The 27825-nt window shown below is 36.8% G+C and overlaps 1 protein-coding gene across 1 annotated transcript in view; it reads left to right on the top strand.

Annotated features, from left to right (window-relative positions):
- The window catches only part of ZNF292 (zinc finger protein 292), a 109844-nt gene extending 85905 nt beyond the window's left edge, over positions 1–23939 (top strand). The window contains exons 7-9 of the mRNA XM_017538918.2: positions 3430–3566; positions 6292–6433; positions 14888–23939. Coding sequence (XP_017394407.1) covers positions 3430–3566; positions 6292–6433; positions 14888–22042 — 7434 coding nt within the window. The 3' untranslated portion in view covers positions 22043–23939. The remainder of the gene's footprint in view (positions 1–3429; positions 3567–6291; positions 6434–14887) is intronic.
- Positions 23940–27825: the final 3886 nt, after the last annotated feature.

Here is a 27825-nt window from a genome sequence, read left to right as displayed (position 1 = left end):
AAAAAAAAAAAAAAAAGAGTTGTAAATCTTCTGATATTTAAATTTTTGCTCATTTGTTGAAGAAATAGAGAATATAGTCCCTATGTAGGTAATATATTGGTAATCTCTGAATTTTGCTGCTTTGGATTTTTTAATAATTCTTGTTCATTGGTGGCCGTGTCTCACTTTTCATAACTTTAATTCAGTAATTTACTAGTTTATATATGACTGATTCCTATGTTCCATTGAATGTCATATTTTTTCAAGACAGCCATCTAGTGGCAAATGAGAGAAATGAAGGATCCCAAGTACACCATAAAAATGGTTTCATTAGTATGCCTATGAAAAATGAAGTTTTCTGTATTACTGAATATAGCAGATGTTTCCATTGGTATTTTGTGTGTATATGAAAAAATACACATAGGCAGTCATGCATTTATATTTTTAAATATTAGGAGTAGGCTGGCCAGGTGCGGTGGCTCACACTCAGTGCAGAGGTTGCATTGAGCCAAGATCTCTCACCATTGTACTCCATCCGGCCTAGGTGACAGAGCAAGTCTCTGTCAAAAAAAAAAAAAAAAAGTAAGCTAATCACAGTAATAACATTGGGCAAATAAATTTCTTTCCTTATACATAATATATAAATTTGGTACCATAAGAGCAATCAGCAAGAGTGGCTTAGGTTTGATTGATTTTCTTGAGACAGAGTTTTGCTCTTGTTGCCCAGGCTGGAGTGCAGTGGCACAATCTCAGCTTGCTACAACCTCCGCCTCCCAGGTTCAAGCAATTCTCCTGCCTCAGCCTCCCAGGTAGCTGGGATTACAGGCGCCTGCCACCACACCTGGCTAGTTTATGTGTTTTTAGTAGAGATGGGATTTAACTATGTTGGTCAGGCTGGTCTTGAACTCCTGACTTCAGGTGATCCACCCCCGTTGCCCCCCTTGGTTCTAGGATTTCAGATGTGAGCCACCACACCTGGCCTAAGAATGGCTTAGGTTTTAGAAGAACAACAAAAATGGTAAGATTCAAAATAAATCAGACTTTCAAGATGAAATAAGGATTTTTATTAAACCTGAATAAATAAAAAATCCTATTTGGCAACATGAATATCTGGCCTTAGTATGCTTGTGCACATGGAATTCTGGAAAGAGCACAGACTATGAAGCTAAACTTAGGTCGACATCTTGACTTTGCCACTAAGTGCATAACTTTGAACAAGAAACTTAATCTCTTAGGACTTCTTTCTTTAAAAGAGGTAGTAGCATCTACCAGGCAAGCTGTTTGCAAACAATGCAGTTTGTCTGCATGAGTTGGACAGGGTAATTGTTTAAAATTAATACAACTTTGATTAAAATATGTTGTGATGAAGTGGAAAGAGTTTGGATTTTTTTTTTTTTTTTTCAAGACCAAGTCTTGTTCTATCACCCAGGCTGGAGTGCAGTGGTGCAATCTTGGCTCACTCCTGCCACCTTCACCTCTTATGTTTAACCAGTATCCCCACCTCAGCTTCCCGAGTACCTGGGACTACAGGCACACACCACCATTTCCAGCTAGTTTTTGTATTTTTTAGTAGAGATGGAGTTTCGCCATATTGGCCAGGCTAGTCTCAAACTCCTGACCTCAGATGATCACCTGCCTTGGCCTCCCAAAGTGTTGGGGTTACAGGCGTGAGCCACTGCACCCAGCCAGAGCTTGGATCCTTGATGTCAGCCAGACATGATTTGATTTGTGGCTCGACCACTTAACTAGCACATTCATCATACAGATGGTCCCCCAGTTTATGATGATTCAACTTACTATTTTTCAGCTCTATAATGGTGTGAAAGTGATATACACTCAGTAGGTTTCTGGACATATGATGGGGTTACTTCTGGATAAACTTAACTCTGAATTGAAAATATCTTAAGTCAAAATACACTTTCAACTTACATTGTTTTCAACTTAGGATGGGTTTATTGGGATGTAGCCCCATCATAAGTCACAGAGCATCTGTATATAAAATGTTAGTGATAATACCATAACCTAGTGGGAAAGTTATGATTAAATAATAATATATATAAAATGTCTGAAATGTGTTTACTATATTGTAGATATTTTTAAATCTTTATGAATATATATCCTTAAGTCCTTTTTTTATTTGCTTAAATGAAGTTGCTTATAAAGATTTTTTTTAAAAAGAGGCAAACAGAGGAGCAGTGGAAAAAATACTATACCAGGTAGTGCATGACTAGGTTTCAGTTTTAACTCTTCCACTAACTTCATAATTCCTTTAGGAAATCATTTATGTTGAACACATGATTATTTTTTTCCTTATCTTAATGTTTTCTAAGAAGGCCCAATTTAATATGTAGAATAGAACCTGTGAATCTATTGCCCCTCCGCATTTATCCTCATTATTAAAGTTTGACCTCAAGAGTACCCCCATTCCCCATTTACATATATGTTGAATCCTAAACACATTACATTTTACATATATGCACACTTTTGTTTACACAATATTTTATGAAAGAGAAAATCAACTAGGAGAGGCATAGTCCCCTCTGTGGTTCATGAGCGCTAATGGCCTGTGTTTTGTCTTCAGTTCCTTTTGCCGTCTGTCAGTTGTACCATGTTGGAATTAATCTTTCTATTCTGTGGAACACTGGTAATTTGTGATTTTATGCTGTTTGTCACATCTCTTGTCTTATAGCAGATGCTTATAGCAATCACAGGTAAAGTGTGTTCGTTTTATATAGTACATCATTATAATGAGGTAATAAAACTTTAATTTTTTAAAAAAAGAATAAATTATAGATGTAAGTGCATCATTAAATGAAGCAAGTTGCCTTCGTCTAGGTTATACGTACACATGCATGACTGTTGGCAAGCTTTGAGATGGAGTAAATTTATATGAAAAGAAAAATAGTGGAGATTTATAGAAAATTGAGGTGAGCTTACTTTAAAAGTGGTACAGTTACATAAAATGCTTTGTATTTTTTCCCTCATGAATAGATAGTTTATTAGTCTATATCCATTGTACCTCTCTCTGTCTCTCTGTTGATTCTAATACTTATTTAAATCAGTGGATAAAAGGGGGAAAATAAAAGTACTAGTTTTTTAATTATTATTATCAGATCTTATTTAATGGGAGAGTGCTTGTAGTTATCTTCAGTTAGCTACATATAAATGCTTGTAAATTCTTAAATAGTTGGTTATCTGGTGTTTCTTAATATTCTCAGAATTACTATTTAAATTTCTACTGGCTATAAAGAAAGGTGTTTTTTTTTTTAAACTGCATCCAGTCTGTGTCCCAATAGTGACCAATGATGACTGATTTGATAGTGTATGAATTAATGATATTTTATTCACGAAAATGATCTGTAAATATCTAATGAAAAAACTAAAGGTATATTGCTATATATCCTAATATAAAACCATTTTGTAGCATATTTCTATTGGCTTTTTCTTTAGATTTCAGAAGTTGATTGCAAAGATGCACTGGAAATGATCTGTAACTTAGAATCTGAGGGTGATGAAAAAAGTGCTCTTGTCTTATGTACTGCATTTTTGTCACGTCAGCTCCAACAAGGAGATATGTACTGCGCTTGGTGAGTTGATTTTCTTTTTTAAAGAAATATTTGTTAAATAAGAATACAAAACAGGCTGCGAGAATTTATATAGCTTAGGAATATATTTTAATGTCTTTTTAAGACAAAAGGCTTATATTCAGATATTACATGTTGTGTGCAAACTGATTATCAAGCAGTTGTTACAACTTTAAAAACTTTTTGTATTAAAGGCCACACAGTTCCTTAGCATGAATAGCAGTAATTGCCTTTGGTCAGTAAATTTTTAAGTGTTAGAAAGTGAAAGAAAGATTTGTTTTGTCGAATGCCGCCATAATATTTTTTTTATTTATGTAAGCAACCCACATTTTTTTGTATGGTACATTTTCAAGTGGGCAGAGCATGTTATATGTAATCCTTTGGGAGGCTACAGGAAACAAAAATGTTGGTTTCAGTTAATGAAAACACTTAAGATCAGCTGTCTTAAATTAGCTTTAGCTAACACTGACAATTTATCTGGTCAGTGAACAGCACTGTTAGTCTTCAGCATTGTATTGATATTATGGGAACACATAAGAAAATTTGGTTATTATAGAATGCCAACATTTAAAAATATTTACCAAATGACAGCATACAAATGAATAATAGAACAGGCAAGATAAATCAATGGTTGTGTGTTCAAAAAAGATTGAAGCTTATAAAGGATTTCTGAGCATTGAGCTTTGTTATGAAGGAAAAACAGTATATATGCAGTACAGAGAGAATTGATGTGAAAGGCAGAAAGATTCTGAAGGGAGAATGAATAAGGTTTTTATCGAGGACAAGTATAGAATAGGTTTTCTAGTTATAATCGCATGAAAATCAGTGTTGACTAAGAAATTAATGTGTTACATTGGTTTTTACAAAGTCATCAAAATCTGAGTTTCATAAACTCTTGAATAGAAGGGCAACATAGATGTTTATGTTCAAGAAACTCTGTTTAAGATAAGCAGCTGTGAGTTGATTCATGACTCAATAGTGAGGGCAGAGTTAGGCAAGGAAGTAGCAGTACAGAGTTGAGACAGAAAATCAACTGGAAAGCCAGTAAATAGTTCAGCTGGAAAGTTATAAAGGCTACCTACTTTATTGACATGGGATCAAGTGAAACAAATGTGGAAGAAAGCAGTTATTCGGGATGGTACAAAGCAGAGGCTGATAGAGTCAAGAATAATGATGCCTTAAATTAGAAAGATGGTGAACTGGGAAGAACAGCAATCATCTTTTTTCATGCGTTAAGCTTCAAAGTGGAGAAGTCTTATGTAAAGAACTAGAGAGGTGAATGTGGTCAAGACTGAAGAAACAGATTTTAAAGTCCTCAATATAGAAGTTAAAATCCAGTAAATGAGCAAGTTATTCAAGTAGGTAATGAAAAGGACATAATTGCTAGGAGTGGAAACTGAAGAAATACTAATAGGAAAGGACTGTATGAAGAATACTTGGTGAAAAAATTTGAAGCAAGGAGGATTTTTGTGGAAGTTATTCATGGAACACAAGAGAAATAGGATGGTAAGTAAAAGGGAAATTAATCAACTTCAGTAGGATTACTTTTTATGAAATATTCATTGTTACTACATTTTGAAATTTTTTTTCAGAGTTGATTTCATTGTTTCATTACTGTGGCACAGATCAGTTTCTTCTGGGTTTTTTTGGTCATCATTGGTTCTTACATTCATCTAATTTAAATTTGTTAGAAGATAAAAGAAATGCTTTTTAAAAATCATTATATCATTGATATGCTTTATATATATGTATGTACATACACACACATCTTGAGCTTTCTTACTACATAAAGTTCACATGTGGCTCAAAGCTATCATTTGTATAACTTGTTTAAATGTTAGATGCCGGCCAGGTGCTTTGGCTCACTCCTGTAATCCCAGCACTTTGGGAGGCCAAGGTGGGCAGATCACCTGAGGTCAGGAATTTGAGACCAGCCTGGCTAACATGGTGAAACGCCATCTTTACTAAAAATACAAAAATTAGCCAGGCATGGTATTGCGCACCTGTAATCCCAGCTACTCGGGAGGCTGAGGCATGAGAATCGCTTGAACTCTGGAGGCAGAGGTTGCAGTGAGCCAAGATCACACCTCTGCACTCCAGCCTGGGCGACAGAGTGAGACTCTGTCTCAGAAAAAATAAAAAGTGTTAGATGCTTTCCTAGTAAAAGGTGGTGCTTCTCTGTCTGGGACTGAAAAATATTAATAAAATGATAAATCATATCCTGGTTTTATTTGGTATTTAGAAAATTGGAATCTGTTTTTTTGTTTTGTTTTGTTTTGTTTTTTGTTTTTTGAGACGGAGTTTCGCTCTTGTTACCCAGGCTGAAGTGCAATGGCGCGATCTCGGCTCACTGCAACCTCCGTCTCCTGGGTTCAGGCAATTCTCCTGCCTCAGCCTCCTGAGTAGCTGGGATTACAGGCACGTGCCACCATACCCAGCTAATTTTTTGTATTTTTAGTAGAGACGGGGTTTCATCATGTTGACCAGGATGGTCTCGATCTCTTGACCTCGTGATCCACCCGCCTCGGCCTCCCAAAGTGCTGGGATTACAGGCTTGAGCCACCGCGCCTGGCCTGGAATTTGTTTTCTTGCATTTAATCTTAAGTGCGCACATAAGATTGGAATATAAAACCAGTTTTAATTTCAGATGTAATGACTGGACTGATATGGTCCATTATTATTACATTACTGCTCCAACTTTTCTTATTATGACTTTTTTTTTTTAAAGGGAACTTACTCTCTTTTGGAGTAAATTACAACAAAGAGTAGAACCATCTATACAAGTGTACCTTGAGAGGTGTCGTCAACTTTCTTTGTTAACGAAAACAGTATATCACATTTTCTTCCTGATTAAAGTTATTAATTCAGAGGTAAGAACAATCAAAGTATTTTTAAGGTTAAAATGTCTACATTATCTTTAATAAAAGACTATAATTTTTATTCTTTTGGCACCCTTGTGATTTTTAAAACTTTTCATTATGTCCTTTGAACATTTTCTTGTTAGTCCTTTAAGACAATTTGACACAGAAAAACTGAAAAATGCAGTTGAGATCCAGGGTCTTGCTGTTACTTAGCCAGAAGAAAAGTAATATATATAATATGTAAATTATATCATTCTTCGGTTTTGGTGCTAGGGTTTATACTACTTTGATAATCTGGCTATAGAAATTTTAAAAGTATGAAGAAGAATATAGCGATAGGTTTCTTCGCTAGCAGAAGGGACAATTATATTATCTAAAATTCTACAAACAGCCATAAAAACTTAATAAAATAGAACAAACTTTTTTTTTTTAGTGTATAGCAGCTGACGTTACAGAAATAGTTGGGCTCAACAAAAGGAAAAACTTAAAAACAGCAGAAAGCTTGAACTGATGCTGAGCCTCAGCTGGCCTGGTTGGGATTGCTTAGTTACTGCTACTTGGTAGGGATTGTAACTAAGCAATCCCTACCCTACCTGGGAGTAAGATCTTGGGCCGGGCCAGGCCAGCCAGACGTAGTAGCTCACACCTGTATTCCCAGTACTTTGAGAGGCCAAGGTGGGCAGATCACTTGAGATCAGAAGTTTGAGATCAGCCTGGCCAATATGGAGAAACCCCTTCTCTACAAAAGTAATACAAAAATTAGCCGGACTTGGTAGTGCCTGCCTATAGTCCCTGCTGAGGTGGGGGATGGCTTGAGCCAAGAGGTGGAGGTTGCGGTTGCAGTGAGCCAAGATTGCATCACTGCATTCTAGTCTGGGTGACAGAGCAAGACCCTGTCTCAAAAACAAAGCAGTCCTGGCGTGGTGGATCACGCTTGTAATCCCAGACCTTTGGGAGGCCGAGGCGAATGGATCACTTAAGCGCAGAAGTTCGAGACCAACGTGACCAACATGGCAAAACCCCACTCTACTAAAAATCCGAAAATTTGCTGGGCATGGTGATAGGTGCCTGTAGTCTCAGCTACCTGGGAAACTGAGACACAAGAATCGCTTGAGCCTGGGAGGCTGAGATTGCTGTGAGCCAAGATCATGCCACTGCACTCCAGCCTGGGATACAGAGTGAGACTTGGTCTTTTAAAACATATATATACCTTGGGACAGCTCTGCTTGTCTACTTGGGTAGATAGATCTGAAACAACCACCCCCTTAACCACCCCACCCCCGCAAAACACACATACACTCTCTCTTTTGCTGCTTCTTGCTTTCGCGCGTTCACACTCTCTCTCTCTCCATGAAGCTGGGACCTGTGAAGTACTGTAATTTTATTGAAAAGGTAGACTAGAAAAATAACTGTCTACCAAATATGTATGGTAGGGAATTTTAGGTATGTCCAGCTGGACTTTGGGTCAGAGGAGGAAAATCTTTAAGAAGTTACAACTACATGTCTACCCTCATACAGATTTGGGAGCCACATTTACCCTAGCTGGGTAGTCCAGAAATCCCCATGTCAAGTAAGTTAATGTTTAAGAAGGTGAGGATGGAGTCCTGGGCTGATAATGCCTAGGATTCCTGCAAAAGCAAATGCAGAACTGCTTTGGAAGGGACATATTGTCAACACAGTAGTCTCATAAAGCCCTGCTTAACATGAGTTCACCATCAGGATTTATCAAGATGTGAAACTACCTGACCTGAGTGATTTTCAGCAAAGGAATAATAGAATTACTTGCCTAATACTTTAAATAATATAATTATGGAGAAATCTGTAAAATATATATCTTTAAACACTTAAGGAATTAAAAGTATGAGAAAAACAGTATCAAAATAACCAAGCAGATTGTGAAAAGAGTCAAAAGAATGTTTGGAAATAAACATACATAGTTGCTGAAATGAAAATTTTAACAGTTGGATTATACAAATTAGACACAACTGAAGAGGGAATTGATGAGCACAGGTTGCATATGTGCTTCCCCTTATGTATTACTAGTAAGTATTAATAAATCAGAATCCAAGTTTTATAAAGTTACTGATTTTCTTATAGTCACCTTTGTAGAAATGCAGTTGGTTTCCATTTAAATGTACACAGAAAACCTTTCAAAGGTGCTACCATTGTGTAAAATGTAGAAACTGAGATGCAGCATAACAAATATTTTTTAATTAATGTATAATTGTTTTTAAAGGAAGGACCAAAAGATACTCCCTTATCCCCCTTTATAAGTAGTACCTTTTAAAATCTGTTGGTCAATAAGTCTTAGATGTATCTTCATTTTTCTCTCCTAAAAATCTCTTCGTTTTCAGGAGTAAAGAATATGAATGAATCCTTCTGCTTTCCAGTTTTTCCTCTGTCAACCTGGTTAACTTGTCCTGATTTTTCATTTATATATTGTGAAAATAAAGTTAAAAAACAAAGTAGCAGTTAAAAAATAAAGTAGCTGGGTATGGGAGTGCATGTGTGTAGTCCCAGCTGGTTGGGGAGCTGAGACTGGAGGATCACTTGAGCCCTGCATTTTAAGACCAGACTGGGCAACATAGCAAGACTGTGTTTCCAAAACAAGCAAAAGCTAAAAGGGGACAATAATAAATGTCTTATGAAATTACTATGCAGTTTTAAATTGCAGTTTGTGCCAACTAAAAGAGCAGCATGACAAAGTAGAGTAGAAAGAACTTGGAACTAGAAGCCAAACTGGGTATAAATCTTGACTTGCAGTTGACCTTAATCACTCTAGATTTCATTATTAAATCAGATGAATTGAGGAGGTTAGGTGACCATCCTTCTTCAGTCTTACTCCCTACTCATAAAGAGACCATGGAGGGCCAGAGGATGGGATGAAAAATCTTGGACAAGAGCTGACTGTCCATTATGGCAGTCACATTTTAGTTGCTCAGTAGCTCCATGTTGCTAGTGGCTATCCTATTGGACAGCACAGATACAGAACATTCCTGTTATCACTAATAGTTCTGTTGAGTAACACTATTCCAGAGAGTTTGGGTTCAGAATTAGAGTACATAAAAAAGCAGTTAAAAGTATGAATAGCTTGGGAAGTTGGCCATGGCAGCAGCAGCCTTTTGTGTTATTGTTGCTTTTGTTGGTTGGTCAGTTTTTGAGACAGAGTCTGCTCTGTCATCCAGACTAAAGTGCAGTGCTGCAATCACAGCTCACTGCAGCCTGAACTTCTCAGGCTTAAGCAGTGCTCCCACCTCAGCCTCCTAAGTAGCTGGGACTATAGGTGTGCACTATCACACTTGGCTAATTTTCTTATTTTTTGTAGAGATGGGGTCTTACGATATTGCCCAGATTTGTCTCAAATTCCTGGGCTCAAGCAATCAACCCTACCTTGACCTCCCAAAGTGGTGGGATTACAGGCATGAGCCATCACATGTATCCTTTGCAGCCTTGACAGGGATAGTATGCACCATAGTAATTGTTCTTTGCCCCAGAAACCTTGTTTCTTGTTGCACAAAATTTTTTCCCTTTTGTTTTTTTACTTTCTGAAACCTGATCAAGCAGAGGTTTTATCTTAAAACTAGATCATAGATTGTTACTATTTTTATTTTAGGACTGAAGAGACCTTAAAGTTAAGCTGTAGTGATAAGATTCTACTGTAATAACTCTCTTCATTTTCCATATAGCAGTTAACCTCAAGGTAGTGATTTGTATTAACTAGTAACCGTTTGTCTCCCTCTGTCGCCCAGGCTGGAATGCAGTGGCATGATCTCGGCTCACTGCAACCTCCGCCTCCCAGGTTCAAGTGATTCTCCTGACTCAGCCTCTTTTAGTAGCTGGGATTACAGGCACACACCACCATGCCCAGCTAATTTTTGTATTTTTAGTAGAGACTGGGTTTCACCATGTTGTCCAGGCTGGTCTCTAACTCCTGACCTCAGGTGATCTGCCCTCCCCGGCCCCCCAAAGTGCTAGGATTACAGGCATGAGTCTCTGCACCCGGCCAACTGGTAACCCTTTAAAAAAAAAAAAAAAAAAACTCCAGAAGTCGAAGATTCCAGCTACTCATATGTTAATTTAAAATGCAGCCCTCCTTCAAATATTCATGGGTTCCACATCAGTGGATTCAACCACCTACAAATGAAAATATTCAGAAGCCAGAAGTGGTGGCTCACCTGTAATCCCAGCACTGTGGAAGGCTTAAACCCAGGACTTTGAGACCTGCTTTGGTAACATGGTGAAACCTGATCTCTACCCGAAAAAAAATAAAAATTAGCCAGGCTTAGTGGTGTGTGCCTATGATCCCAGCTACTCAGGAGGCTGAGATGGTAGGATCACTTGAGCCTGGGAGGTGGAAATTGCAGTGAGCCAAGATCACACCTCTTGAGCCAGGTTCACTCCACTGCACTCCAGCCTGGGTGACAAAGTGAGACCCTGTCTCAAAAAAGAAAAGGGAAAAAAAATTCTGTAGAGTTCCGAAAAGCGAAACTTTAATTTGCCACTAGTGTACTGTGTTGAATCTATGCAAATGAAGCAATATGTAGGCATTGTATTAGGTATTTTAAGTAATACAGAGATTATTTAAATTATGTGAGAGGATGTTCATAGTTTGTATGCAAATACTATGCCCTTTTATATAAGGGACCTAAGCATTGTAGATTTTGGTATCCACAGGAATCCTGGAACCAGTGCCCCCAGATTCTGAAGAACAACTATAATTAATGTCTTAAATACTGATTGAGATCTGCAAAGGAATTGGAGCAGATAGCTTGGCATCTTTTTATTCATAAAGTATACTCTTCCCTACACTCTTTGTTGAAAAATATATCCCTGTCCTTAAAGATTTTGTAGTCATTGATGGAAACTCACAGCCAATAGCAATATTACGTGGATCTTTCTGTTAGAGTGGAATCTTGAGACTGGTAAGAGTATGTTCCTTAGCGAAGTGCCTGGTAAGAAGTAGGTGCTGAATGAATAAAAGAAGTGAGCCATAAAAACCCACTTGTCTATTTTTGTTACTCAATTAGTAATGACTAAAGAGGGAAGAGAAAGTGTTTTAGTCACAGAAAAGGCACGTAAAGTAGTTTCAAGACAAATGAGAGAATGGAATATTTGGGGAACTACAGGTAGCTCAGTTTTTTGTTTGAGTGGAGGGAAAGATAAAGGAAACTAGAACAGATGAGGCAGTGATCAAATTGTGAAGGGCTTTTGTATTCCACACTGAGTTTATATTTTATTCTGAAATACATTGTAATTATTTAAGGAATTTTAAAAGTGGGTAAGGCATGATGCTATGAGTGGGTAGAGAAGGGCTGAATGGGATGTTACATGGAGAGCTAAAAGCAACATGGAAGCCTTGGGTGTGTTTAGGTCAAGGATACTAGGCAGCCAGAGGAAAGAAACAGAAAAGGGAATGGGAAGAGGGTACAAAAGACAGACCTTTCCTTTTTCCAAAACGTGCCTGTTGCTGTTCTAGTGCTTGGAAAGGGGTTGAGTTTCTGTTCTTCCTCTGAATTCATGTCACTCAGCTTTCTACTCCCGTGACTTATAAATTTAAGCTTGTGCTATCAGTATTTATGATTAAGTGTTATGAATTAAGTAGATTTTTATGGGCCAATCAGTTACATTGTCTTTATAGAAAATTGTTGTGAATTCAAATTCAACTTTTAAAATTTACCTTCTTCACACTGAGCCCTTGCCTAAAGAAAATTTAAAAGAAAAAAAAGTAAAACATTCTGTATAGCCAGTTTACGATTTGAATCTTGCCTTTTCACTTATTTTCAAGTACACGTACAAATGAAAGGTCAGAAGAATAAAAATTGTAAAATATAATTTCTTTTGTTGGCATTATGTAAGGTTTCAGGTTTAATTATAACATGAAAATGTTTTTAAAGCAGATTTATTGAAGCTTTTTACCCTTAATGAATTGAAATGAACCTCTGAATTCAATTGCAGACTGGATTAGAATAGAATATCAGTGGAATTCCCCTTTTAAATAATTTTAGATATGTTTCGTGAGCAGTAAGTAGAATTCTTTAATCAGATTTGGCCATTCCTGGAGAAAAGGTCCAACAGAAATTCCTTTGAGGCGGAGTTTAGCTCTGATTACCCATGCTGGAGTGCAGTGGCGTGATCTCAGCTCACTGCAAACCTCTGCCTCCCTGATTCAAGTGATTCTCTTGCCTTATCCTCCTGAGTAGCTGGGTTTACAGGTGCCTGCCACCATGCCCAGCTAAGGTTTTGTATTTTTAGTAGAGATGGGATTTCATCATGTTGGCAAGGCTGATCTTGAACTCCTGACCTCAGACAATCCCCCCACTTGGCCTCCCAGTGTGCAGAGATTACAGGTGTGAGCCACCATGCCCAGCCTCTCTAAATCCTTTTTAAAATTCATTTATTTCTCCATCATTTCCTGAATTTTTGGATAATCACACCTCTTTTCAGAGCTTTCACCAGTAAGAACTTTTACCAGTTCTTCTGATGTTATTTTATGTGCCTTCAGTATTATTTTTAATCATCTTTATGGTAGACTTGGCCCTGAATTCTTCCCAGACTTCTTTGTGCCTTCCTGTGTGTAGTATGCAGCTTCAAAGACCACACGTGATTTTTTTCTATGTTGCATATCATAACAGAGTAGTGGCCTAATTGTTCACCATTAGCAGCCCCTTAAGTCATGTAAGAGATGCAAATGTTTTACTGTACAAGCTTTAAGGCACAAATCTATCTCGGAATAGTATAAAATACAAAAGTTTATATGAAATCTGGAGACACCGTATGGTCCCACTTCCTTCCCAGTTTTCCATCTTTCTTCCCTGTCACTTTTTATTTTTTTATTATTCTTTTTAAGAGACAGGGTCTTGCTCTGTTGCCAAGGTTGGAGTGCAGTGTGCAGTCCTAGCTTATTGCAGCCTCGAATTCCCAATTTCAAGCAATCCTCCTGCCTCAACCTTCTGAGCAGCTAGGATTACAGGCACATGCCACCATGTCCAGCTTTTTTTTTTTTTTTTTTTTTTTTTTGGAGACAGGGTCTTACTTTGTCATCCAGGCTGGATTGCAGTGGTGTCAACTCTGCTCACTGCAGCCTCAGCCTTCCAGCTTCAAGCTAATCTCCTTCCTCAGCCCCACAAGTAGCTGGGACTACAGCTGAATACCATGACGCCTGGCTAATTTTTATACTTTTTGTAGAGATGGGGTCTCCCTATGTTGCCCAGGCGCATCTTGAACTCCTGAGCTAAACAATCCACCTCCCTCAGCCTCCCAAAGTGCTTGGATTATAAGGATGAACCACTGTACCCAGCCTAGCCTATGATTTTTTAAATAGGACACTTCATATCTATTCTTTCTATTCATTTTCTTTTTGGTCATTGTGCTCTTGCTTTTTCTAAAATCAAGGCCAATTCAGTATCCCAGCCTCCTTCTCCTTTTTATTAAAAGTACTAAAATAGCAGCGTTGGATGAGAAGGAGGGAGAATGGACATGTGAGGAAAAAAAAAAAAAAAGTACTAAAATATTTTTGCTCTACAAGTTTAAACCTCGGTTTTAGTAAAATACTTTCTTTTTGACTTATGAAAATAACAGACCCTATCGGTTCTCTCTACTTATTTTCTTTGTTGCCTTTTGATCCTGTATCATACATATTTTATTCAAATGAATGTGGCCATATCCTGTGGCTACCTCTCATGTATCATTGTTCCCTTCTGATCTTTCAAACCCATTTTTGTCTCATTACTCCATGTGTCTTTCAAATGACTCTTACCTTCATTATTGCTATCTGATAGTAATAGTTCAAGATGCTAATTCAAAAGAAAAAGTGTTTTGGGCTATGTCTATCCCTACTCCTAATTCTTAAGTTGGTCCAGCCATGAGGTAGGTGATTTGATACTCAGTTTTATGATAGCACTAGAATCTCCACTATTAGGGAGTAGTTCCTTATTTTATAGAAGCAAAATTTTTTTTCAGTACTGATAAGTTTGGAAATATGGGGATATTCTCAGTTTTATAATTGGATTAGAAGGGTTTTATTTCAGATAGATTGTATACAAACAGGTAGTAACAGTTAGGATAAGGGTGGCATTTAGTGATCATTTAGTATGTGCCAGACATTATACCAAACTATAACACATACTTAATCTCCTTTAATACAGCAATTTAGTGAAGTTTAAGTGCTATTTTGACCTCTATAAGTGGGATATGAAAGGTCAAAAAAGTTAAATAACTTACAAATTTGCATAGCCGTTAAATAATTTCATACCCAGGTCTTAGCTTTCAGTACTTAACACATTTTCTGCTATTCTATGCAGTTCATTTTACATTACACACATACAAGACTGAGCTGCAGTGCTTTAGAAGGGGAATCCTTTCATAAGTTGCTGTTACAAGATTTGAGAAAAACAGATCTCAATCTTAACTAAATTCTCAAATCAGTGTAGATCAAATTAACATTTCCTATTTGCTTTTTCACAGACTGAAGGGGCTGGACTTGCTACCTGTATAGAACTATGTGTAAAAGCTCTTCGCTTGGAGTCTACAGAAAATACTGAAGTGAAAATATCTATTTGCAAGACCATTTCATGTTTGTTGCCTGATGATCTGGAAGTTAAACGTGCTTGTCAACTGAGTGAATTTCTTATTGAGCCTACAGTAGATGCGTATTATGCTGTGGAAATGTTATATAATCAGCCAGACCAGAAATACGATGAAGAGAATCTTCCAATACCAAATTCTCTACGCTGTGAGCTGTTACTTGTATTGAAAACTCAGTGGCCCTTTGATCCAGAGTTCTGGGATTGGAAAACCTTGAAACGACAATGTCTTGCATTAATGGGAGAAGAAGCATCCATTGTGTCTTCAATAGATGAACTAAATGACAGTGAAGTATATGAAAAAGTAGTAGACTACCAAGAAGAGAGTAAAGAAACTTCTACGAATGGACTTTGTGGTGGAGTTGGTGCTAATTCTGGCCTTCTTAAAGACATTGGTGATGAAAAGCAGAAGAAGAGAGAGATAAAACAATTAAGAGAAAGGGGATTTATATCCGCTAGGTTTAGAAATTGGCAAGCCTACATGCAGTATTGTGTGTTGTGTGACAAAGAATTCCTTGGTCACAGAATAGTACGACATGCTCAGAAACATTACAAAGATGGAATTTATAGTTGCCCCATATGTGCAAAGAACTTCAATTCTAAAGAAACTTTTGTCCCTCATGTCACACTGCATGTTAAACAATCTAGTAAAGAGAGACTAGCAGCTATGAAACCATTAAGAAGATTGGGAAGACCTCCGAAGATCACAACTACCAATGAAAATCAGAAGACTAATACTGTGGCTAAACAGGAGCAGCGACCTATAAAAAAAAATAGTCTCTATTCAACAGATTTTATAGTGTTTAATGACAATGATGGTTCAGATGATGAGAATGATGACAAAGATAAATCCTATGAGCCAGAAGTGATTCCAGTCCAGAAACCAGTACCTGTTAATGAATTTAATTGCCCTGTAACTTTTTGTAAAAAGGGCTTTAAGTACTTTAAAAATTTAATTGCTCATGTAAAGGGGCATAAAGATAATGAAGATGCCAAGCGCTTTCTTGAAATGCAGAGCAAAAAAGTTATTTGCCAGTACTGTAGACGGCATTTTGTAAGTGTTACTCATCTCAATGATCACTTACAGATGCACTGTGGCAGTAAACCATATATCTGTATACAGATGAAATGTAAGGCTGGTTTTAATAGTTATGCCGAGCTTTTAACCCACCGAAAGGAGCATCAAGTCTTTAGAGCAAAATGTATGTTTCCTAAATGTGGAAGAATTTTTTCAGAAGCTTATTTACTATATGATCATGAAGCACAACATTATAATACGTACACTTGCAAGTTCACAGGTTGTGGTAAAGTTTATCGTTCTCAGGGTGAGCTGGAAAAGCATCTGGATGATCACAGTACTCCTCCTGAAAAAGTGCTGCCTCCTGAACCCCAGCTTAATTCATCTGGAGATTCCATTCAGCCTTCTGAAGTGAATCAGAACACAGCAGAGAATACTGAGAAAGAAATATCTATGCTTCCTTCAGAAAATAACATGGAGAACAGCTTACTGACAGATAGAAGCGATACTTGGGATAAAAGCAAAGTAGAATCAGCTGTGACCAAACAAGACCCGATTTCTCCCTCTGAGCTCAGGCAAGCTAATGGACCATTGTCAAATGGTTTGGAAAACCCTGCTACTACTACTCTGCTTCAATCCAGTGAAGTAGCTGTGTCCATTAAGGTGTCTCTCAATCAGGGGATTGAGGATAACTTTGGAAAGCAAGAAAACGCAACTGTGGAAGGTAGTGGTGAAGCACTAGTTACAGACTTACATACACAAGTTGAAAATACTTGTAATGATTTGTGTCATCCAAGTTTCCAAGAGAAAAAAGGACAGGATTGCTATAATGAAGCCCAGATTACTCAGAATTCTTTAGTGAATTCAGAAACCCTCAAAATAGGTGACCTTACCCCACAAAACTTAGAAAGACAAGTGAACAACTTGATGACCTTTTCTGTGCAAAATCAGGCAGGATTTCAAAACAGTTTACCACCTTCCAAATTTGAATGTGGAGATAATGTTAAAACATCATCCAGTGTTTATAATTTACCTCTTAAGACATTAGAAAGTATTGCATTTGTTCCACCACAGCCCAACCTAAGTAATTCACTAGGAACTCCATCAGTGCCTCCAAAAGCGCCAGTCCAGAAATTCAGCTGCCAGGTTGAAGGATGTACTCGAACCTATAATTCTTCACAGAGTATTGGGAAACACATGAAGACAGCACACCCTGACCAATATGCTGCATTTAAAATGCAGCGCAAAAATAAAAAAGGTCAAAAAGCTAACAACTTAAATGCACCAAATAATGGAAAGTTTGTTTATTTTTTGCCACCACAGGTGAACAGCTCAAATAATGCATTTTTTACATCACAGACCAAAGCCAATGGGAATTCTACTTGTTCGGCCCAGTTGCAGCATGTCTCACCTCCCATTTTTCCAACTCATTTAGCAAGTGTGTCAACTCCATTGTTGCCCTCAATGGAAAGTGTCATAAATCCAAATATAACTTCTCAGGATAAAAATGAACAAGGTGGTATGTTATGTTCCCAAATGGAAAATTTGTCTAATACTGCCTTGCCAGCACAAATGGAAGATCTCACCAAAACAGTTCTGCCTTTGAATATTGACAGTGGCTCAGATCCTTTCCTTCCTTTACCTGCAGAAAGTAGTTCAATGTCTCTCTTCCCTTCACCAGCAGATAGTGGGACTAATTCTGTTTTTTCCCAACTGGAAAATAATGCAAATCATTATTCCTCACAGATTGAAGGAAACACTAATTCCTCCTTTCTAAAGGGGGGTAATGGTGAAAATGCAGTTTTTCCTTCACAAGTGAATGTTGCAAATGACTTTAGTAGCACCAATGCCCAACAATCTGCACCTGAAAAAGTTAAAAAAGACCGTGGGCGGGGCCCAAATGGGAAGGAAAGAAAACCCAAGCACAACAAAAGGGCTAAATGGCCTGCAATTATCAGAGATGGGAAATTTATCTGTAGCAGGTGTTACAGGGCTTTTACTAATCCCAGATCACTGGGTGGGCACTTATCCAAGCGATCTTACTGTAAACCACTGGATGGAGCTGAAATTGCTCAAGAACTTCTACAGAGTAATGGACAGCCTTCTCTTCTTGCCAGCATGATTCTCTCCACAAATGCAGTAAATTTGCAGCAGCCGCAACAATCTACCTTCAATCCAGAAGCATGTTTTAAAGATCCATCATTTCTACAGCTTCTTGCTGCTGAAAATCGCTCGCCAACATTTTTACCAAATACATTTCCTCGACCTGCTGTGACTAACTTTAATACCAGTGTTAGTCAAGAAGGTAGTGAAATTATTAAACAGGCTTTGGAAACTGCTGGCATTCCCAGTACATTTGAGGGTGCTGAAATGCTCTCCCATGTTTCAACAGGTTGTATCTCCGAAGCACCACAAGTAAATGCAACAGTGATGCCAAATCCAACTGTGCCACCCCTGTTGCAGACTGTATGCCATCCAAACACCCTGCTGACCAACCAGGATAGGACATCAAACTCCAAAACATCCTCCATTGAGGAATGTAACAGTTTGCCTGTTTTTCCAACGAATGACTTACTACTGAAGACTGTTGAAAATGGTTTGTGTTCTAATTCATTCCCTAATGCTAGCGGGCCATCACAAAATTTTACTGGTAACAGTTCTCGTGTTTCTGTTATAAGTGGTCCTCAGAACACAAGATCCAGTCATCTAAATAAAAAGGGAAACAGTGCTTCTAAGAGAAGAAAGAAAGTTGCTCCTCCACTAATTGCACCTAACGCTTCCCAAAACTTGGTAACAAGTGACTTAACAACAATGGGACTCATAGCAAAAAGTATTGAGATCCCAAATACTAACCTTCACTCAAATGTCATTCCAAGTTGTGAACCTCAGAGTTTGGTGGAAAATCTAACACAGAAATTAAATAATGTTAACAATCAGTTATTTATGACTGATGTAAAAGAGAATTTCAAAACCAGTCTTGAGTCCCATACAGTGTTAGCCCCTTTAACATTAAAAACTGAAAATGGTGATTCCCAAATGATGGCTTTGAATTCATGCACAACTTCAATAAATTCTGATTTGCAGATTTCTGAAGATAATGTTATACAAAACTTTGAAAAGACTCTTGAAATTATTAAAACTGCTATGAATTCTCAAATACTTGAGGTAAAAACTGGATCTCAGGGTGCTGGTGAAACATCACAAAATGCTCAAATAAATTATAACATTCAGCTTCGTTCAGTAAACACTGTGCAAAACAACAAATTACCCGATTCTCCTCAGTTTTCCTCCTTTGTAAGTGTCATACCAACAAAAAGTAATGTTCCTCAGTCTGAAGTATCACATAAGGAGGATCAAATACAGGAAATTTTAGAAGGCTTACAGAAATTAAAATTAGAAAATGATCTATCCACTCCAGCATCCCAGTGTGTACTGATAAATACATCAGTGACACTGAGTCCCACGCCTGTTAAATCAGTTGCAAATGTCACAGTTGTTCAGCCAGTTTCTGAAATGATAAACATTCAGCTTAATGAGAAAGTTAATAAACCTTTTGTGTGTCAAAATCAAGGCTGTAACTACAGCGCTATGACAAAGGATGCACTATTTAAGCACTATGGTAAAATTCATCAATACACTCCAGAAATGATTCTTGAAATTAAGAAAAATCAATTGAAATTTGCTCCCTTTAAATGTGTAGTACCTACATGTACAAAAACATTTACAAGAAATTCTAACCTTCGGGCACACTGTCAGTTGGTGCATCATTTTACAACTGAAGAAATGGTAAAGTTAAAAATAAAAAGGCCTTATGGAAGAAAATCTCAGAGTGAAAATGTGTTGGCCCCACGAAGTACACAAGTGAAAAAACAGCTAGCTATGACAGAGGAAAATAAAAGGGAATCTCAGCCTGTTTTAGAATTGAGAGCAGAGACCCAAAATACCCACAGTAATGTAGCAGTGATCTCCGAGAAACAACTTGTAGAAAAAAAAAGTCCTGACAAAACAGAAAGTTCTTTGCAAGTGATTACGGTTACTTCAGAACAATATAATACAAATGCTCCCACAAACACACAAACCAAAGGACGGAAAATTAGGAGGCATAAAAAAGAAAAGGAGGAGAAAAAAAGAAAGAAGCCAGTTTCCCAGTCCCTTGAGTTTCCAACAAGATACAGTCCTTATAGACCTTATCGATGTGTTCACCAGGGATGCTTTGCTGCCTTTACGATACAGCAAAACTTGATTCTCCATTACCAGGCTGTACACAAATCAGATCTACCTGCGTTTTCAGCAGAGGTCGAAGAGGAAAGTGAAGCTGGTAAAGAAAGTGAAGAAACTGAAACTAAACAAACTTTGAAAGAATTTCGATGTCAGGTAAGTGACTGTTCTCGAATTTTCCAAGCAATTACTGGCCTAATACAACACTACATGAAACTTCATGAAATGACTCCTGAAGAAATTGAAAGTATGACTGCTTCTGTGGATGTTGGGAAATTTCCATGTGACCAGTTGGAGTGTAAATCTTCATTTACTACATATTTGAACTATGTCGTTCATCTAGAAGCAGACCATGGAATTGGACTAAGGGCAAGTAAAACAGAAGAAGATGGTGTATACAAATGTGATTGTGAAGGTTGTGACCGTATATATGCAACTCGGTCGAATCTCCTCCGACACATTTTTAACAAGCATAATGACAAACATAAAGCTCATTTGATTCGTCCAAGAAGATTAACTCCTGGCCAGGAAAATATGTCAAGCAAGGCAAACCAAGAAAAGTCAAAGGCTAAACATCGGGGGACAAAACATAGCAGATGTGGAAAGGAAGGAATAAAAATACCCAAGACCAAACGAAAGAAAAAAAATAATTTAGAAAACAAGAATACAAAGATTGTGCAGATTGAAGAAAATAAGCCTTATTCTCTGAAACGTGGGAAGCATGTATATTCTATAAAGGCTAGAAATGATGCCCTGTCTGAGTGTACAAGCAGATTTGTAACCCAGTATCCATGTATGATAAAGGGATGTACTTCAGTTGTTACAAGTGAAAGCAATATAATTAGACATTATAAGTGCCATAAATTATCTAAGGCATTTACATCACAACATCGAAATCTTCTTATTGTATTCAAACGGTGTTGCAACTCACAAGTAAAGGAAATTTCTGAGCAAGAAGGTGCTAAGAATGATATGAAAGATTCTGACACGTGTGTATCAGAGAGCAATGATAATTCAAGAACAGCTACAGTTCCACAAAAGGAAGTTGAAAAAAATGAAAAAGATGAAATGGATGAACTAACAGAATTATTTATTACAAAATTAATAAATGAAGATAGCACAAGTGTAGAGACCCAAGTTAATACCTCTTCAAATGTAAGTAATGATTTTCAGGAAAGTAACCCCTGCCAGTCAGAAAGACAAAAAGCAAGTAATTTGAAGAGAGTTAATAAAGAAAAAAATGTCTCACAGAATAAAAAAAGGAAAGTTGAGCAGGCTGAACCAGCATCAGCAGCTGAGTTAAGTAGCGTGTGTAAAGAAGAAGAAACTGCTGTTGCCATTCAAACCACTGAGGAGCATCCTGCATCTTTTGACTGGAGCTCTTTTAAGCCAATGGGATTTGAAGTATCATTTCTGAAATTTCTTGAGGAGTCTGCAGTGAAGCAGAAGAAAAATACTGACAAAGACCATCCAAATACTGGAAATAAAAAAGGGTCCCATTCAAATTCAAGAAAAAACATTGATAAGACTGCTGTGACTAGTGGAAATCATGTATGTCCTTGTAAAGAAAGTGAAACCTTTGTACAGTTTGCCAATCCATCACAGCTTCAGTGCAGTGATAATGTAAAAATTGTTTTAGACAAGAATCTTAAAGATTGCACTGAGCTTGTCTTAAAGCAACTTCAGGAAATGAAACCTACCGTCAGTCTGAAAAAACTTGAAGTACATTCAAATGATCCAGATATGTCTATTATGAAAGATGTCAGTATAGGTAAAGCCACAGGCAGAGGGCAGTACTGATAATTAATGTACTATAAATACATCATTTACCATTTTATTTTAAATAGGAAGCCATCAAGCATGCTAGAATTGTGAAACTTTCATTATATTTTTTTGTTGTTGTTGACATGAATTAACCTGGCCAAAAAAAAAAAAAAAAGAAAAACATGACATTTGTCATGTAAAACTTTTTTTTATCCCTATGGGACTTGAGGAACAGAATCATTACTTCAGTTATTGTAAATAGTGAGCTAAACCTCAAATTTCTATTGCCCAATTGCCCTTTTCATGAACTAAACTGAATTATCTGTGTGATTGGTATGTTTCACCAGGTCACTACTCATGTATAACAGTACTCTTTATTTGTAGATACCTTTTTTGTATATATTTATTATTGTAAATCATGTGCTGCCACCAGCAGTCTGTAAGTCTAAACTATTAAATGACACATTTATATTTGGAATTTTAATTTTTAACTAAGCGATGAAGTTTTTAAAATTGTTCTTTTATTGTTTTAAATTAAGAACTTTTTGAACTAAAACCAGAAACTCTGCCATAGTTCATTGATTTTTACATGGAACATTTATTTACAAGATGATATCAAGATTACTTTTCACAAAATAGGCACATTATATCAACACTTTGCTCTGCTTTGTAAATTTGCCATCCATGATTTTGGGGTGGTATTCATGTGAAATTAAAGCAGATTCTCTAGCAGTTTCCTATAGCTACAGTTTTTTTTTTTTTCATTGCTTCTAATTGGATATAGTTAATGAGTCCATGAAATATAATGGAAATGTGAATAAAGAATTTACTACATTGAAGATTTTAAACATTTGGTATTAAAAAAAAAATTCTTTGTGAATGTGATAGAAAACTAGTAGTGTGGAGCAGTGTAAATATTTGAGGTGGTGATTTGTGAAGTAGCCCAGTATTGCCTTAAATAAAATCACATTTCATTTCTTGTTTTATACATGTGATCTTATAAAGATTTTTTGTTTTGTTTTGTTTTTCATTTTCTGAGATTTATAGATTGGTGTATAGCTTTAAACTGTATAAAGTTTTGTGGAAAGATTTTTTTAAACATTTTTATAAATCTTAAAATTGATATCATCAAAGTGAGCCCATCTTGTGTTTATAAAATACAAGAGTTCTTAACATTTATAATTACATAGATAAAACACTTTCTATAAGGAAGTTGGATGTTTTGATTTTACTGTTTATAGATGTTAGATTGTACAGATTTGTCTGTATTTCTCACCATATCTAATGATACTTTTTTCATTAGATTGGCCTTCAAGAGCAGTATTAGTTGTTATAATTATTTTGATTATTCAGTGTATAGTTAGCTCTTACAGTTTAGCTTTATTCACCATATTTATACTGTGGATCCACAGCCAGAGGTAGAGGTTATTCCAGGAGAGTTGATTGCCTTCATTTAAAGTCCAACTAAAATCAGTACTAGACACAAAAGACAACATCCTTTCAATATTTACTTTTGTTTCTGTTTGCTGTAATAGTAGCATTGGTTTTTTTATTTTGTGTCTGTTATAAAACAGTTGCATTCACAATATTATTGGCCTGAGATATTGATGATATTGTGATGGTATGAAAATGTGTACATTCCCTGTGCAACATCAGATTTGCAGGAAAAATGAAGCACTTACTGAAATCGCTGGTACTCTGAATAAATAAGCATGGTCAAGGAGTGAACTATTTTCTTTTGGAAATTTCTTTTTTAAGTTTTATTATTAAAGTATTATTTTATTTTTAGGGCCTTTTGGGTCTTATTGAATAGTTCGTTTCACCTCTTTAAGACTTACTACCAATAAGCATAAAACTTGACACATTAAAATCCCTGCCCTTTGGTAAGCCCACTGTTATTTATTAAAATAAAGGTTGTTTTTTGGGTGATTAATACATGGGTTTTCTTTTTTCTAAATTACAATAATTTAACGAGTGATTTTAAAATTAAGTTTTTGTTAACAACTTAATGTTTTCATACAGTTTTCTTAGAAGTTGACCTAGCTCTTTAAAGGTGGGCCCTTGGCAAAACTGCCCTATATAGCATAATAGTAAGTAGGTTTATTTCTGATCATTGTAATTGTGAGCCACTGTTAAGTGAAAATGCCAATGTATTTGGGCTTTTCTTTTGCTCATTAGCTTAAGAAAAATTATAACTAGACATTTCTGTTCTACATGTCATGGGGGAGAGTTTGCCAACATTTATTGAAGATTTTTATATTCCAGGTAATGTATGGTAAAGGTAATTATAAGGGAGTGAGATTTTTAGCATGAAACAAATAAAATCAAATTATGGTCAAAAAAAATGTGAATTTATAGAACAGCATGTTGGTAAATTTTGATATAGAATGTAATGCCTAAGTATTAAGAGAATCAAAATATATTTTTTAATGGAATAGTTTTCCCCAGCCTATTGTCTTGAGGTTTCTTCTACAGCCTAAATTTGCCTAAAGTTTTATCATTAAAAAGTAGGGGTTTTTCCTCTTCTGAACCCCGAAATTTGTGTATTGCAGGTCAGAATTATGTTAGTCAAAATACATCATCTTAAGTGAAATGTAATTGTTTTTGAAGTTTTCAACAGTGTTAAATTTAACATAGTCAACATTACTATTTTAAAGGGCTAGACAGATTTTTAAGGCAAATTTTTATTAAGTAAGCAGTCACAGTTGCTACAAATAATAAGATGAAAGTACAATAGTACTACAGCTAGGGACATCAGAAAGAATGCCCTGTTTTGGGGGCGGGGAAGGAGCTAGGTCTTTGTGAAAGTCTTTGTGAAAATATGAGTTTTGAAAGATGAGTGAATACTCCTTGGTTCAGGGGGACAAGATAATTCGAGGTTTGGAGGTAGAGCATAATTTCAGTATTGCCAGTGGGCCACTTGGAAAGATAGGAAGTTGAAGAAGGTGAAGCTGAAGAGGCAGATGGTGGTGGGATCAGGAAGGTTCTTGTATGCTGTATTAAGTCTTTATTCTGATTTTTAAAAATTTACTGAATGCATTTAGATTGACCAATTTAATCAGTATCAATTTTAGATAATTGTCATGGTATAGTGGACAAATGGAGTAAATTGGATATTAATTAGGGGGATCTAAAATAGTCCAGGCAAAAAATGATGAGAGCCAGAAGAAGAAAGGCTAATGAAGTTTGGAAAGAGACTAATGGATATGAGAGATTAGTGTAAAGTAATGCCTAAGACACCTGTTTCAACCAGGCAGGCGGAAGGTGATTGCTGTGATGAAAGAAGTTTTCTAAATTGTGTGCTGTAGTTTCTCTCTCTCTCTTTTTTTTTTTTTTTTTTTTTTTGAGATAAAGTCTTGTCTTGGGCTGTTGCCCAGGCTGTAGTAGTGCAGTGGTGTGCTATCTCAGCTCGCTGCACCCTCCCTCTCCCAGGTTCAAGCGATTCTTCTGCCTCAGCCTCCCCGGTAGCTGGGACTACAGGTGCATGCCACCACACCCAGCTAATTTTGTAGTTTTGGTTCAGTGCAACTTCCACCTCCCAGGTTCAAATGATTCTCCTACCCCAGCCTCCCAAGTAGCTGGGACTACACCCAGCTAATTTTACAGGCGCACACCACCATGCCAGGGTAATTTTTATATTTTATAGTAGAGACAGGGTTTCACCATGGTGGCCAGGCTGGTCTTGAACTCCTGACCGTAAGTGATCCACCCACCTTGGCCTTCCAAAGTGCTGAGATTACAGGCATGAGCCACCACACCCAGCCTCTCTTAAAGAATTTAATCCATGTTTGTATATTAAAGACAAAAATTCTGTAAATATGTAAAAAGTTAAAGTGGGAATTTTCCAGGTTTAATTGACCATGAAAACATTTTTCTTCTTTTAATGTTAATACTTAGTTATATCCCACTGAACTAGGACTCAAAAGAACATGCTTTGGGAAATGCCGATCTAAAGTGACATTTATTCAGCCAGGGCTGATAACATGTCTACACCAATTCAGTTGTATCAGCTGTTTGCAAATGGTGATTATTCTGATTGGTCAATTTATATATATCGATTGATTTTGCTCTATTGGTGGTTAATGTTTTGAATATTACCTGGTAATCAAATAATATTCATTGAATCTTTTAATTGTGATTAAATGATTAAAATCCAGTCATACTTGCCGGAAGCCCCTCCCTTTAAACATTCTTACCCTACTTCCCATTTTTCACTTCTGATTTCATTGGACACATAGTAACCTTCCTTTCCCACTCCAAAGCCTATCTGGAATGCTTATTTATTTTATTTCTATGGCTGACTCCATATCCGTCAGTTCATAGCTTAAATGTCACCTCATTGGAGAGAGACCCATATCATAAAGTTTCACGTACCCATTCTTTACGACAGCTTTTTTTTTTAATTTTGTTTTAATATGTGTCTTCCAAAACTACCACTCAATGAAAAAAATACCTGTGTTCTTCAGTGACTTTCGCACAATCAAGACCCCATCACTACCAAATTTGAATTCAATTTATTTTTCCAACTACAAACTTGTAACTCACCTGCTCAAGGTATCACTAAAAAATACTTCTACCATATTACTGCCACTTGCTGACTATTCTTCAGCTCACTGTGTCCCCAACTTGTTCAGCTTTGAAACTAGATCCCGTTGTTACACATACTCCTTTGCAAATATCCTCAGGCCATACACTTCTCCCTCTGTCATGATCTGGAAAAGTCCCCAAACCTGTCCAGAGCAGTGGAGTGGAGGAAAGTTATTCCAGGAGATAGACTGGTAATCTCAAAACTTAAGTAGATTGAAAACTACCTGGCAGTTTTTCTGTAGTTTTCTGGTAACTTGCTTCCACAGGCTTAAATGACATACATTCCTTATTTTGTGATCTTTTAACCACATTTTGCTGAGGAAAAAAAAACGACATGAACATTTTCACCTCATCACCAAGTCAATAAACTTGCTTGTATCTGCACTTGCTTAGCAAAAACCAATTTTTTCTTTTGGATTCCATCACCCCTCATCTCTTTAAGAACTTTTTCTTGCTTTCATGTTTCACCACTATTTTTTTTTTACTTGATTCTTTCCAACAGTTTATGAGTAGGCTCTAGGAGCTACTATTCTTGAAAGAATAGTGGGGAGAGACGCTTTATTTCATCCAACTATAACCCTATTTGATTGGTCCCAGTTACAGCCAGTGTGACTTGTCTGCTTACGTGCGCTCCATTTCCTCATTTCTCATTTAACCGCCATTTTCTGTGTCCCTACGACTCTCCTCAAATTTTTCTTGTTAGAATCTCTTCCATGCTGCCATATGTGTTGTTTATTTTTCTGCCCCTATTCACTGCCTCAGGAGGAGGCAGAAAGGTTGATGACTCCTTGAAATATTCTCTTGGCTTTTTCCTTACCTATTTTGGCTGCTCCAGCTCTGATTCCATCCCTAGCTCCACTTTGAGTACCTGACCTCTGGGTTACTATGTCTCTCAACACTCTGGATGATATGGTTCATTCTGTGGAGTTTAGTATCATCAGTATATCTATTCCACCCATATTTATACCTCTGGAGACCAGAATTTTCATAGTTCTTTGTATATTCAACTGCCTACTTAATAGTGTTTCATGTCCAAACAATTATGTCTTTCACCCTACTTTCAATCTGTTCCTCTCCCAGTATTTATCTTGATAAGTGAAGTCACTACCTGGTTTCCTGGAGCCAGGCTTTTAGATGTTGTCATCGTACCAATTCATGCTCTTTCCTTTTGTTTAGTCACAATTGTCATTTATACCTTCTGGGTTTTTAATCTAATTTTTATTTTTGAGACC

The sequence above is a fragment of the Cebus imitator genome, unplaced genomic scaffold (genome assembly GCF_001604975.1).
Source record: "Cebus imitator isolate Cc_AM_T3 unplaced genomic scaffold, Cebus_imitator-1.0 Scaffold117, whole genome shotgun sequence".
In the NCBI taxonomy this organism is placed as follows: domain Eukaryota; kingdom Metazoa; phylum Chordata; class Mammalia; order Primates; family Cebidae; genus Cebus; species Cebus imitator.
The sequence above is the reverse complement of the archived record's forward strand: the minus strand, read 5'-3'. Positions and strand labels throughout refer to the sequence as shown.